The following is a 14,239-nucleotide window of genomic DNA, read 5'->3' on the forward strand; positions in this document are numbered from 1 at the left end:
TTATTAAGAAATAAAAAATGATCTTAGGCAAAGCAGCAAGTAAGTAATACACAAAATAGACATTCAAAAATCTCTAAATGCCAAATATAAAATTAAATATCTAATCAATTATAATTTATTTTATTTTTTGTTTCGTTTTTGTGTTTTTTTTTTGTTTTTTTTAAATTAATGGTTACTATTAAAATTAGGAAATTTTGGAAAACATGTTGGTTTTTTCTCTGGTAAAAATCAACCATTATTCATAAATTCATCAAGAAGATTTTATTCAAATGAAGCACCAAAAGAAGAAAAAAAAGTAAATGAAGAAAAAAAAGTAAATGAAGAAAAAAAGGCAGAAGAAAAAGAAAAAAAAGAAAAAACTGTTGAAGATTTAGAGAATGAAGAAGCTGAAGAAGCCAAAGAAGCTGAAAAGAAAAAGAAAAAGAGATTTTTACCAGTTTTCCATACAATTGGTGCTGGTATTGGTTTAACTGTTATTGTTACTTCAGTTTTAGGTTATTTAGGTAAGTAATGGGCTAAATTTAAAAAAAAGATAGCTGAACATTGATTCTTTAATAACAACAACAAAAACAACCACAACAATTATTACAATAACAATAACAATAACAATAACAATAACAATAACAATAACAATAACAATAACAATAACAATAACAATAACAATAACAATTACAATAACAATAACAATAACAATAGTACACAAAAATAAAACAGAATCATCATTCAATGGGAGTTTGTTAATAAAAGAACTTGAAATTTTTTATATTTCCATCTATTATTCAATTCATTTATACTCAAAAAATCAAATTTACTAACATATTTAATATATTATAAACAGCTTATGAATATAAGAAGGATATTACTGAAGAAGAAAGATATGTAAGTATTGGGAACATAAAAAAAAACATTAAAACAAATAGCATATGGCTAATTCAAATTTAATAATATATTTTAGAGATTAAGTACTTTAGAACAACATGTCTTAAAGGCCACAACTGGTTTAAGAGATGGATTTGAAAATATCTTTGCAAATTTAAGTGATAGATCTGAAATTTTCGAATCTGTAAGTAGTATAAAATTACTTTTTACTTTACATAATGGATATTAACATTTGTTTCATTTTATAGCTCTTTGGTCAAGCTAAAGTTCACAAAATTTTACCACCACAACTTCCAGGAAGTAAAAAATATACATTAGTTATCGAAATCGATGCCCTCTGTGAACTTTCAAAAGCATCTGTAAGTATTATTAATACTACTATTACCATTTATTTTGATAGGTTATTAACATAATTTAATTTTAGAAATATCCAGCTGTTTATAAAAGAGCAGGTCTTGACTTTTTCTTAGAGAATCTTAAAAAAGATTTTGATATCTATCTTTTCTTTAACGCAAATATTCCACAAAATGTAATATTTATAATATTAATAGCTTTAAATAATAACTATTAATAATATTTAAATACAATATAATATCACATAAAATGGTTATACTAATTAATATTTAAATCTATATAGAAAAATGAACAAATTTACTTCAAAATAGATCCAAATCAAAATTACTTCGTTGGTCAACTCTATGCTGAACATGGCTTAAAAGAAAGAAATCAATTCTCTAAAAAGATTGAAATGTTAGATAGAGATCCATCAAAAGTTATCTTAATTGATGCCACCGCTCCATACAAACATCCAAATGTAATTAACGTTGGTAAATTCCATTCAAACTCAAAAGACACCATTTTAATTGAACTCTTACCAGTACTTTTAAATTTACCAAAGAATAAAGTTGCTGATGTTAGACCAGAAATCCAACACCTTCAAGATCTCGATAAGGCCCCATTATCTAGTTTACTTGGCCAATATATGAATGAAAAAAATATTAATCCAATTTTAAAGAAACTCAAACCAGAAAATAATTAAACTTTATCTTTTTAAGTTGATCAAGAAAAATAAAATAAATAAAAAAAAAAAAACATGGTAATATAAAAAAGCAAAATTGGTTTATTTCTTTTTTTTTTTTTTATAAAATACAATTTAAATAAAATTTTTATTTGGTTTTTTTTTTAAATAATATTTTTATTGAGCTTTTCTTTAAATATGCTAAAGAATTTAAAATTTACAGGACTTATATAATTGATATTTATTTTCTTTTTGGATTGACTGTGACCCAACCATCTTCGTCTGGTTCACTGAATTTTTTATTTTTTTCTTTTTCTTCCATATCATCATTTCCATCTTCCATATCATCGTCATCTTCCATCATGCTATCATCGCCCATTTCTGAGACTTCATCGTCTGAATCCTAAAATAAATTAAAAAATTAATATTTTAAAATATGTTTTTAAAAAAAAAAAAAAAAAAAAGGAAATACTAACATTTCCGGCACCCTTAACACAGTTACCAATAACAGATGAGGTTTCTGGACCTAAAAAATTAACTAATTCATTATATAAACCTCTTGCTGCTAAATTATAACATTGAATAATCATTTCAGCAACCTAAAATTAAATTAATTAATAAATAATCTAAATAATATTGGGTTAATAAATATAACATACCTGCTTATAACTACCATCCTCAGCTACGGTATTTAAATCTTGTGATAAACATTCATCGAGAATTTTTTCGATTTGATCTGAATAGACTGGTTTGCCAGTTAAGAAAAGATCTAAAATATCTTCTTTCATTTCAAGAGCTCTTTCACCACTTGATCTACCACCCCATTCATTAACTAATGCTAATTGTAATGCAGTCCATTCTTTAAAAATTCTATTTACAGATTGGTCAAAAATTTGCCAGTATTCTTCGGCGGGTCTAGCTGGACCATTTTGTTGTTCTCTATGAAGTTGTTGTTCGAGTTGTTGAATTTGTTGTTGTTCACGTAAAACTCTTTCTTGCTCTTGTTGAATTTGTTGTTGTTGTAATTGAGCTTGTAAATTTTGTTGTACAATTTCGCTAAAGTTCATTTTTATAACTCTGTAATATCTTAAAATATGTATTTGAAAGAAAAAAACGAATTAAACGAGCTTTTTTTTAATTTTTTTATTTTTTAAAAATTTTAAAATTTTTTTTTTTTAATTTTTTTTATTTATAAATAAAATACTTTATAAATAAAAAATAAATAAAAAAAAAATTGGATAATAAAAAAAATATGTTTTGATTTAAAACAGTATTATTGCATAGTTTTTATGAAATATAATTTATAAAAATAACCCATAGATTAATTATCATTATTTTCCCAAAAAAAAACAAATAAAAAAAATAAAAAATAAAAAAATTTAAATTTTTTAATTTATTTTTTTTTAAATTTTTTCTTTTTTTAATTATTTTAATCATATAAATTAAATTAATAAATAATAATTATAGTAATATTTTCACACACGTCCACAAATAAATTTTCTTTAAAATTTTTTTTTTCAATAATCTAAAAAAATACATGAATTGTTATAAACCATTATAAATAAATAAATAAATATATATAAATATAGATGTATAGTTTGGTTATAGAAGCAGAAGGTAATTATTTCTTTTTTTTTTCTTATTTTTTGTTTGAAATAAATTTCTAACTCATTAAATATTAGCTATTTATACACTCTCGAATAATACAGATTATCTAAATTTTAAAAATAAAACCGTTACAAATAAAACAGTAAAAAATTTAACATCAAAAAATAAAATAGAAAAAAAGGATAATCTAAAAAAGATGGAATGTAATATTAATACTAATAGTAATAATAGCAATAGTTTTAGCAATAATAGCAATAATAACAATAACAATAATAGTGGCTCATTAAATATACCATCCACAGTTACAACATCTACTCCCACATCAAATTTAACCCCAACCAAAAAAGTATTTTACAAAAAAACATTAATACCCGATTCAATTATATTAGAAGGAATTATCCAACCACCAAATATCGATGTGGCCTTATTGAGGGGTAAAAATAAATCACATTATGAATCATCATCCTATTCAATTACTACTACCACAACCACTACAACCACTACAACCACCACAGCAACCAATTTATCAACTGCATCAATTTTGAATCCAAACAACAATAACAATAACAATAACACCACCAATAATAACAATGAAAATGAATTAGAGTCAATTCCATTTTTTTCAGGTAATCCTAATGTTGAAGTAATCGAAGGGTTTTTACATTTGTTTATAAATACAACGATAGAAAAAAATTTAACAACAAATTTATGTCAATTACCAGTAAGTAGTTTGGAAATAATAGTAAACATTGTCGACATAAAATATTCATTACTAATACTGATATTTAATATTAGAATTCCCGAACCAATATAATATGTATTGAATCAGTGCCATCCTATATGTCTATACCAGATTTAATTGGATTTTTTTCAACATGTATCGATTTTATAACAGATATGAAAATTATTAGGGACGCATCACCAAATAGATATATGGTAATAGTGAGATTAAAAGATCAAGCATCATCCGACGAGTTTTATCAGCTATATAATGGAAAGAATTTTTCATCATTTGAGCCAGAAACATGTACTATTTTATTTATTAGTAAAGTTGATTATCAAACTTCAACGCCAAACTATCATTTAATGCCACCACCAAATTCAATTGAACTACCAACATGTCCTGTCTGCTTGGACCGTTTAGACTCAAACTCATCAGGTGTTGTAACAGTACTATGCCACCATTCGTTTCATTGCGATTGTTTAAGTAAATGGAAAGGTGATAACACATGCCCAGTTTGTAGATATGTTCAAGTTCCAACAGTTGAAAGTAAAAGTGTATGTTCTAAATGTGACTCAACTGAATCACTTTGGATTTGTATTATATGTGGTCAAGTTGGCTGCTCACGTTATGTAAATAGTCATGCAAATCAGCATTACGAGGACACTATGCATACATTCGCATTAGAGCTAGAAACTCAACGTGTTTGGGATTATGCAGGTGATGGTTATGTGCATCGTCTTATTCAAAATAGGGCCGATGGTAAGGTTTTGGAATTTCCAAATCCAAACCAATCTACTGATACAAGAGAGGGTTCACACTTAAAAGAAGAAAAAATCGAATCAATTGTAATGGAATATAACTTCTTATTAACAAGTCAATTGGAGCAGCAGCGTGCCTATTTTGAACAGGTTATAAGTAAAATAGAAAAAGAGCATTCACTCCGTGTAAATCAGTTCAAGGAAGATATGGAAAAACTCAACACTAAATGGCAAACTAAATATTCAAAACTAAAACAAAAAGGTGATGATGATAATAAAGAAACCTCGTTTTTGAAACAAATCAATAGTGCAATGAAAGAGAACCAAGAAAAATTCAAGCAAACAGAAGGGGAAAAGGATAGGGTAATTGAAGAACTCTCCGAAGAGCTAAGAGATCTTAGATTTTATATTGAAGCTCAAAAAACATTAAATGAAAATGATGAAATTAAAGATGCAACGATTTTAATTAGCCCAACCAACTCGAATAATAATAATAATAATAATAAAAAAAATAAAAAGAAAAAATAAAAATATACAAAATTTAAATCATATATTTTAAATGTATAAAAAAAAAAACTATAGTGTTATAAAACTTTATTTAATTGTAGAATTATTATTTTTAAGATGTTAAATTTTCATGTATTTGTTTACCAATTTCATTTAAAAATTGATAATAAGGTTCACCAGCATTGGTTTCCTCTTCTATTAAATATTTTAAGAATTCAGGAGTTTCATTTAGTTTACCTTTTAGATATTTAATCTCTGGAACAATTAAACGGTCTTGTTTACTGCTCGAAATTGTTTGTCTAATTAAACTTTCTGGTGGAGGTGGGAATTGATGTTGTAATTGTTGTTGGGTTTGTTGGGGAGACTCTGGTTGTAAATTATAAAATACTACTAAACTGTCAAATGAGTCGACTAAATAGATATTACTTGTGCTTGTTAGAATTGTATTTATTGATAATGGTAAATATTTTGAGGCTAAATTATTTGGTGCACCATAGCTATATAAAACTGGATATAATGCTCTATGAAGGAGCCTTGGTTCTAATGATGAGAATAGGCATTGATGGTATATCCATTCATCAGACTTCTTTTTAATAATTGTTTCTTCCAAATCAACTGTAAACTTCCTTAGGATGGGACTCTTTAACAATGCAAATATATATCTTGGTAATGGTCTTAAATGGGTCATTTGTGAGAAATTTATGTCTACTTGAGAGGTAACCTTTGATAAAATTACAACATTTTCGTTATAGGAATAAAATATATCGTGTAACCATTGTTTCAACATTAGTCCAGCTTTTGTAATACCATTTTCTAATGAGTTTCTTATAACCTTTTGAGTTATTAATGATATTGTTGTTTCTAAATCGATTGAGCTGAATAAATCTTCTGCTGTATTTGAAATTGGTAAACTAATATTAAAAATATGCAATCTTTTTTCAATTTTTCTAGTTTTACTATTACTATCGTTATTATTCATAAATGAACCACTGTTTCCAAGTATGGCACCACTACCTCCTAAAGTTGGTGAATTTTGATTAATTTGTTCAATTGATGGTAGATATGAATATGAAAATGCAATTTGTAAATTTGGTAATTCATCGCTAAATAATTAAAAAAAAAAAAAAATTAATATTAATATTATTAAATATTATTAATTATTATCATTAAATTTCTTACGGTGAAAATCTGCTAGTTAAACTATTAAATTTAAATTCAAATCCTACACTTGTGAATGGTGAACATGATTCTATATGATAAAGATTTTCAAATTTTTGACTTTGTAAAATTGAGCCATAAACTTGATCAATTGAAAACTGTTTACTACTTCTAACTCTTAAGAGACCATGAAATCCCCATGATGTGGAAACAAGTTTAAATCTAAGATAATAAAATGTTAATAAAATAATAGAAAACATAATAATAATAATCTATGATTTACATACATATCTTGTGGCAAAGAGCATGTTGGTAATAATTTATCATATCTGTATAACTGACCACCAGTATTTGTACAAAGGAATTTAATTGAATCGAAACCAAAATATCTATCACCAATCGCGAAAATATCAAAATGAGCGCCCAATTCAACTGCACGCTCAGATTGCTTCCTATAAACATTTGTAGCTGGTTTTAAAAATTCTGATTTACCATAGTTGTTTACTAAATCTTGTATTGACGAAAATCCTTTTTTTAATTTAAATTCACCTGCGTATTGGGTTAAAAATAAACCAATTTTAACTATATTTTAAAAAATATGTTAATATATTAATTAATCGTTTTTTTACATTCTATATAAAAATTACCATTTGGTTTAAATTGTTCTATAGTTATGTAGTCCAATAATAAATCGATAGTTTGACTTAAAGCGTGTGGTACCATTTTTTTTGAAACTGTCTCATTAATTTGTGAAATTGAATGAATTGCTCTAATTATATTTGATTCAAACTTGCCTTTCTAAAAATAGGAAAATATAAAAAATTTGTTGGTATGATATTTAATTATAGTAATAAAAAATTTCTAATAATTACATTAACCAAAAATTTTTCCAACGGTATTATATCATCAAAATTGAAATCATCAACTTGATCGATTGAATCTATGAACTTTATTAATGGTGTTGAAGTATTTAAATTGTAAATACCAATTTTCTTTGAAAAAACAATTAAACCAAACAATGCATTATCTGGTAATGCATGAACCAATGCCTCTAAACCTGATGTTATTACTTCATCTTGTTCTTTACTGCCTGAATAATCAACAACTGCTATATAAATTGGGTTATCAATTAATGGTATGATTGAATATGGTATTGAGTCTGGTAAATTATTAATTTCGTTTGAACCGTCAACAACTTGATTATTTCTATCTGCTGTAGTATTATTATTGAAATTATTTTCTACAAATAATTCATATGATGTGTTTGATAGTTCTGGTAAATTATTTCTATCAGGTGTTGCATATCTTGATCTTGTACCATCTCTGCCAATATCATAGTCTATTGGGTTCAAAGTTTGGCATAAATTGCAAACCCATCCCACACGTTCAAACACAACCAAACTATTTATATATGCATTACATTTACTACATCTACCTATATTTTTAGAATTCTCATGACATTGTATACTTGTGTTTTTTAATGGTTGAACTACACATCCCCAAATTGAATTTGTACCATCCTTAACATACTCTTTATGAATAAAATAAAAAAAAAAAAAACTGATGGTTAATAATAACCATAATGCCAAGCTTGGTTTTAAAGAAATAACTTACGATTGGTAGGGAATCTTTGTGTACTAAACTTTACATTCATCTGATCGATTTAATACAAAATATAAATTTTAAAAAAAAAAAATTATTATATTAATTTCAAAAAATAAAAAAGTGTTCAAAAAAAAATAAAAAAATTAAATTTAAAAAAAAAATAAAAAAAATTATTTGAAAGAAAAAAAAAAAAAGCACATCATCTGTATTAAATTAAAATTTTTTTTTTTATTTTTAATTTTAATATAAATAATGAAAATATGTGTTTGTTTGGATATTCTTTTGGAGCTTCTAATAAAGCGAAAAGAAATTCAAATAAAAAAATAAAAAAAATATAATAAAAAATTTTTAATAACAATTATTTTTAAAAGTAATATTATAAATAAAAGATAAATTAATTTTAATTTTAATTTCAAATATATATATAATTATAATTTTTTTTATTTATTTTTTTTCAATTTTTTTTTAATAAATAAATAATAACTTTTATATCATCATTTTCTTTTTATAAACTTATATATACATGTAAATAATAAAAAATTATATAAACTATAAATAGTTTTTAATTTATAATAAAAAATAAAATACACAAAGGTAATTATCTAAAAAAACCCACCTTTACTTATAATATTTATTTATATAAAAACAAAATATATTTGTTGTTAGATTTGCATGTTCACCTTTTTATAGTACTTTAATTTTACATTGTACAAATTATATAACACCATCGATTTTAAAGATACACATCCAATTTTATAAATATTATAAAATAAATAAAAACTTTATTGGGATTTTCCAAAAAAAGTAAATATAAAATCTTTTTTTTTTTTTTTTTTTTATATTTTAATTTAAAAGTGTGTGGGAATAAATTAATATAAAATAAATTTCAATAAAAATATAATTAAAACATAGGTTAGCACACCAACACTCTCACCCACCCACAATATACTTTCGTTTCTTTATTTCATTTCATTCCAGCAGCACCCCAGTTCAAAAAATAGCACAATTAATTTTCGAAATTATAGTGGGTTAATATTAAAATAAAAATTATTAAATAACAATAAAATTTTTTAAAAAAAAATAAAATTCAAATCTTTTTTAACATTTATTTATGTTGAATTTTTAATAATTTGTTTACTCTTGTTTAATAAAATTTCAATGTATGATTTTATATTTTTGTAAAAATTTTTTTTTTTTTTTCATTTTTTAATAATTTTTATTCAAATATTTATATTTACATTTATATAATATAATAAAAACTAATAAATAGTTACAACAATATTATAATTATATCTCTATTCCTATCCTCGTTTTTTATTTATTTTGATGTAAGAAAATAAATTTTGTTTTTTATTTTTTTTTTTTTACACTGTGTTCACGAAAATAAAATTTTGTGATTACTACTATTTTTATTAAAACAGTATACAATGTTAACACACAATATAAATTTAATATTAAAATAAAACCAATCATGTCTATGAAGTTTTCATAAACACGATATAATACAATAATATTGTATTTGTTTAATAACACATTTATTTCATTTATATAATATCATCTAATAACAATATTATTTATATTATTTTAATCTTTAATCATTAATAACTATAAAGTAAAAAAACAATTACAATATATTTTTACAATCAATTTTCAAATACAAATATTATTTATTTGTGGAATTAACTATACAGTAAAAAAACTCATATCCTTTATTTTACACAAAAAATAAATAAATAATAAATTATAAATAAAAAAAAAACTTTAAATTTATAAAGATATACAAATATATATTTTTTCCCTAAAAATAAATAAATAATAATACTAGTAAACTCAATAACCCCACAACAAAAGATATTTTCAACTCATTCATTCTTTTTTAACCCAGACACCCACTCACAAAAAAATAATAACTATTTTTTTTTTAAAAAAAAAATATCTTATTGTTTATTACACTGATTATATTTATTTTATTTTTTATTTATTTTTTAATTTATTTTTTTTTCTTTCGTTTTATTATAAAAAAAATTTAAAATTGTATAAAATTTAAACTAGGGGTGTGTGTTTATAATTTTGTATTTTGTGGTATAATATCTATCGAGTTAATATACATATATAAAACATAATAAATATATAATAAATGTAACTATATACTATATTGTTTTTAATATAAAATTTTAATTAAAAAATTAATTTAATAATTCTACATTCACGAATTTCCAAAAAAACATAATAAAAATATATAAAATTTAAATATTGTTTTTGTTCTTGTCCCTTTTCAAACTGTTGTTTTTTAATATGTGAAGTGGTGTTTTATATAGTTATATATTTAGTTTTTAATTAAATTAATAATAAAAAAATGTTGATTTTAATAAACAATATAAAGTGAAAAATAGAAAAAAATCTTTTTTCTATAGACTTTAAAATTATAATAACAAAAAAGCATAACAATTATTATAATTATTATGACAATAAATATATTTTATAAATAAATAAATAAATCTAAAAAAAAATTAACATTAGATTAAAAAAGAATTTAATAATAAAAAAAAATCACTATTATTATTTTTATTTTTTTTTTTATGGTTTATTTACACATTTTAAAAATAATATAAAATACAATTTATATACAAAAACACCCATTAAAAAGGTATTATTATATAATCAGAATAATAATTAATAACAATAATTATAGTATTTTTGTGTTAAAATAATTTTTTTAAAAAAATAACAATATATATTAAAAACAAATATAAAATGCATTAATATAGTATAATTTATTATTTTTTATATTATAACATTAAATTATTTTTTTCTTTTTTGTTTTTTTTTTTTTTTCCCTTTTTTTTTTTTTTTAATATTACCCTTAAATCATAAAATATATTAATAATAAATTATTTTAAAATTTTTAAAATTAAAAAAAAAAATACTTAGGTTTAAATTATTAGGTAAAAAAAAAGAATTTTTTGGAATTTCTACATATATCATCAAGAATAATAAACAATATAATAATAAATAATAAACTAAAAATGGGTATTGTCGAATCAGAGGATTCATTAAATGGATGGCAATTGGTACCTACACATAAATCACATGTAGTAGTTTCATATACTCCAGTAGAGCAAACAGTTTTAACACCCCCACCAGCAATCAACCCAATACCAAAGCATCTCCAGGAATCACAACAAAATGATCAACTAATGGAATTAGTAGAAGATAGTGGAAGCAGTAGCAGTAGCACAAGCTCGAGTTTAAATAATAGTGCAAATAATATAATAAATAACAATAATAACAACCCACTAAGTAATAGTAGCAATAATAGTATAAATAATTTAATTAATACCAATATTTTAAACTCTTTAACTAATAACAATAACAATGAACAAAATGGTTTATTTCCTGTTGAAAGACATGGTCATACAACTTGCTTATATAAAAACAAAGTAGTTTTATTTGGAGGAACTCCAGATGGTTCACATGGTTTAAATGATATTTATTTTCTTTTATTGGGTAATGAAGTGTTTAAATCTATTTTAAAAAAAATCTTAATATTAATTTATTTTATTATTTTTAGACACATTTACATGGGTAGAGATAAAAACAAAAGGAATTACCCCAAATGGAAGATACAGACACTCTGCAATTATTATTGAAGATAAAATGTTTATTTTTGGTGGATACAGGTCCAAATGTTTAAATGATTTACATGTTTTAGATTTAGAAACACTTACATGGTCAGAACCAACAACATCTGGTGAGGCACCATCAGCACGTTCATCTCATTCGGTTTGTAGTGTTGGTAAAAGAATGATATTGTTTGGTGGAAGTGGAGCACGCTATTCAAACGAACTTTTTTCACTAGATACAACAACAATGAAATGGACCAAGCATGATGTTTTAGGTACTCCACCATCAGAAAGATGGTGTCATACAATGTGTAGTTTCGGCAAAAAAGTAATTACATTTGGTGGCTCCAACGATAAAAGAAAGGATAATAAAGTTTATATTTTAGATACAGGTAAATATTATTATAACACCATTACTATCAACTAAACAATAATTTTTAATATCTAATTTAACCCTAACTATACCTATATAGATACAATGGAATGGTCACAACCACCAACATCAGGTAACTGCCCCATACCAAGGCAACTACATACCGCTGTTGCAATTGGAGAATCAATGATAGTGTTTGGAGGATGGGGAAAACATCAAGAACTTAATGATTTATATATATTAAATACTCGAACAATGAAATGGGTTTGCCCAAAAATAGAAACCGTTGTACCATGTTGTAGACAATTGCATAGTGCATGGGTGTATAATGGTAAAATGTATACTTTGGGTGGATACTTCAAAAACAAAAGAATGATAGATGTATATTGCTTCAAACCAGATCAAACCGTTTCATCATTAAGAGAACTCTGCATTGAAACCATCGCTGAAGATATTTTCAAATATGTACCAATATTCAATTATTTCCCTGAGGAGATACTGTATCAAATTTTTTCACGTTTATCACAAGCTGGCAAACCAATTCCAATTCACCTAGAACATTTAATTAGAAAATCTTATCTTGCCGATCAAGTTGCTTTAGTTTTATCTAATAAAAATGGTACAATTGAAGAAACTCCAAATCCAATATAAAATTAATAAATAAATAAATAATAAATATGTATTTTATTATTTTCAATATATATATATTGTATACTATAAAAGTATATGTTTTATAAAAATTCTAAATCAATAAAAATTTTTATAAAAAAAAAAAAAAAAAAATCACAATATATGATTAATCATTTCGTTAATTTTCGAAAATTTCAAAAAATAATTTTAAATAATATAAATAATTATTTTTTTTTTATAACGGATAATTGTTTTTTTTTTTTTAAATTAATTTTTTTCTAAAATAATTTTTAATTTCGTTTTTTGTTTTTCCACTAAATACACATACCTTTATTTTTTACATTATCTGTATATTTATAATAAATATAATGGCAATTAAAACTGCAACTAAAAAAATGATTACTGTTCTATGTCTTGAAGGATGTCATGGTATGTTATTAATAAATTTTTCTTTTTTTTTTTTTTTTTTTTTTTCATCATATTCTATTTACTATTTAAAAATAATTAGCTATGTATTTATTATTGCATTTTTATTACTAATTGAATTTTTTTTTTCTATTTGTTTATTTATTTGTTTCATTTAATTATTTGTTTCATTTAATTATTTGTTTCATTTAATTATTTGTGTATTTGTGTATTTGTTTATTTATTTATTTATTTTATTTTATTTTTTTTTTTAATTTTTTTATTTTTGTTTTTAATTTTTTTATTTTTCGAATTAATAATTTTTTCTTTTTTTTTTTTTTGTTCACCCACTAATTTTAATTATTTTATATTATTAGGTTCTGGTAAAACTGAGTTATGTAAATATTTTTCTAAAGCCGGTTTTACAGTACTAGATGAAGCATTCTTAGATATGCCATCCTATTCCATCCCAAATCAGACATTAACAATGGAAACAGTTTGGGTATCCAATTGGTTTCAAAGATTATTAAAAATGGAACAAATAGAAAATAGCCAACAATCACAACAAAATAATCAACATTTAAATGGTAATTTTAATAATAGCTATCACAAAGTATTAATAGCAGATAGATCACCATACTCCGCCATTTTGTACAGTCAAAATAATGGTCACTATTTAGATCCAATCATATCAGAACAAATTAAAGAATTAAAAAAATATACAAATATTGATATCAAAACAATATATTTAAAAGTTGACAAGAATACCCTTTGGAATAGAATTCAAGAGCGTCTTGAAAGGGAACCAGAAAGAAAAAAATATAATGAAGACAACTATCAATGGATGAATGATACTGTTAATTTTTATGAATCTCGTAATTGGGACTACGTAATAGACAACTCTTCATTATCAAGCGATAAAATATTTAATCAAATAACAAATCCATTATA

At 23.1% G+C, this 14,239-nt stretch overlaps 6 protein-coding genes across 6 annotated transcripts; 4 read left to right on the forward strand and 2 right to left on the reverse strand.

Annotated features, from left to right (window-relative positions):
- Positions 1-17: 17 nt before the first annotated feature.
- On the forward strand, positions 18-1,918 carry DICPUDRAFT_75488 (uncharacterized protein; the record flags this gene model as incomplete). Its single annotated transcript, XM_003284459.1, has 7 exons — positions 18-39; positions 189-503; positions 839-879; positions 956-1,063; positions 1,128-1,238; positions 1,304-1,408; positions 1,517-1,918. The coding sequence occupies 7 exons, from the start codon at positions 18-20 to the stop codon at positions 1,916-1,918; spliced, it is 1,104 nt and encodes a 367-aa protein (XP_003284507.1).
- A 220-nt stretch (positions 1,919-2,138) lies between these two features.
- DICPUDRAFT_148317 (uncharacterized protein) lies at positions 2,139-2,964 on the reverse strand (the record flags this gene model as incomplete). Its single annotated transcript, XM_003284492.1, has 3 exons — positions 2,139-2,300; positions 2,374-2,496; positions 2,557-2,964. The coding sequence occupies 3 exons, from the start codon at positions 2,962-2,964 to the stop codon at positions 2,139-2,141; spliced, it is 693 nt and encodes a 230-aa protein (XP_003284540.1).
- Positions 2,965-3,701: 737 nt separating this feature from the next.
- DICPUDRAFT_96734 (uncharacterized protein) lies at positions 3,702-5,515 on the forward strand (the record flags this gene model as incomplete). The annotated part of the gene is made up of 2 exons (XM_003284460.1): positions 3,702-4,226; positions 4,301-5,515. 2 exons carry the CDS (start codon positions 3,702-3,704, stop codon positions 5,513-5,515), a joined length of 1,740 nt encoding a protein of 579 aa, XP_003284508.1.
- Positions 5,516-5,606: 91 nt separating this feature from the next.
- Positions 5,607-8,306, reverse strand: DICPUDRAFT_96735 (uncharacterized protein; the record flags this gene model as incomplete). The annotated part of the gene is made up of 6 exons (XM_003284493.1): positions 5,607-6,597; positions 6,674-6,874; positions 6,940-7,234; positions 7,300-7,450; positions 7,525-8,183; positions 8,267-8,306. 6 exons carry the CDS (start codon positions 8,304-8,306, stop codon positions 5,607-5,609), a joined length of 2,337 nt encoding a protein of 778 aa, XP_003284541.1.
- Positions 8,307-11,136: 2,830 nt separating this feature from the next.
- Positions 11,137-12,955, forward strand: DICPUDRAFT_96736 (uncharacterized protein). The gene is made up of 3 exons (XM_003284461.1): positions 11,137-11,764; positions 11,829-12,272; positions 12,354-12,955. The coding sequence occupies exons 1-3, from the start codon at positions 11,284-11,286 to the stop codon at positions 12,902-12,904; spliced, it is 1,476 nt and encodes a 491-aa protein (XP_003284509.1). The 5' UTR covers positions 11,137-11,283; the 3' UTR covers positions 12,905-12,955.
- Positions 12,956-13,251: 296 nt separating this feature from the next.
- DICPUDRAFT_27799 (uncharacterized protein) lies at positions 13,252-14,237 on the forward strand (the record flags this gene model as incomplete). Its single annotated transcript, XM_003284462.1, has 2 exons — positions 13,252-13,312; positions 13,666-14,237. Coding segments are annotated over 2 exons (633 nt in total), but the record flags the coding sequence as incomplete, so codon positions are not given.
- Between the last annotated feature and the right edge of the window lie 2 nt (positions 14,238-14,239).

This window comes from Dictyostelium purpureum (assembly GCF_000190715.1).
Source record: "Dictyostelium purpureum unplaced genomic scaffold DICPUscaffold_26, whole genome shotgun sequence".
NCBI classification, from domain to species: Eukaryota; Evosea; class Eumycetozoa; order Dictyosteliales; family Dictyosteliaceae; genus Dictyostelium; species Dictyostelium purpureum.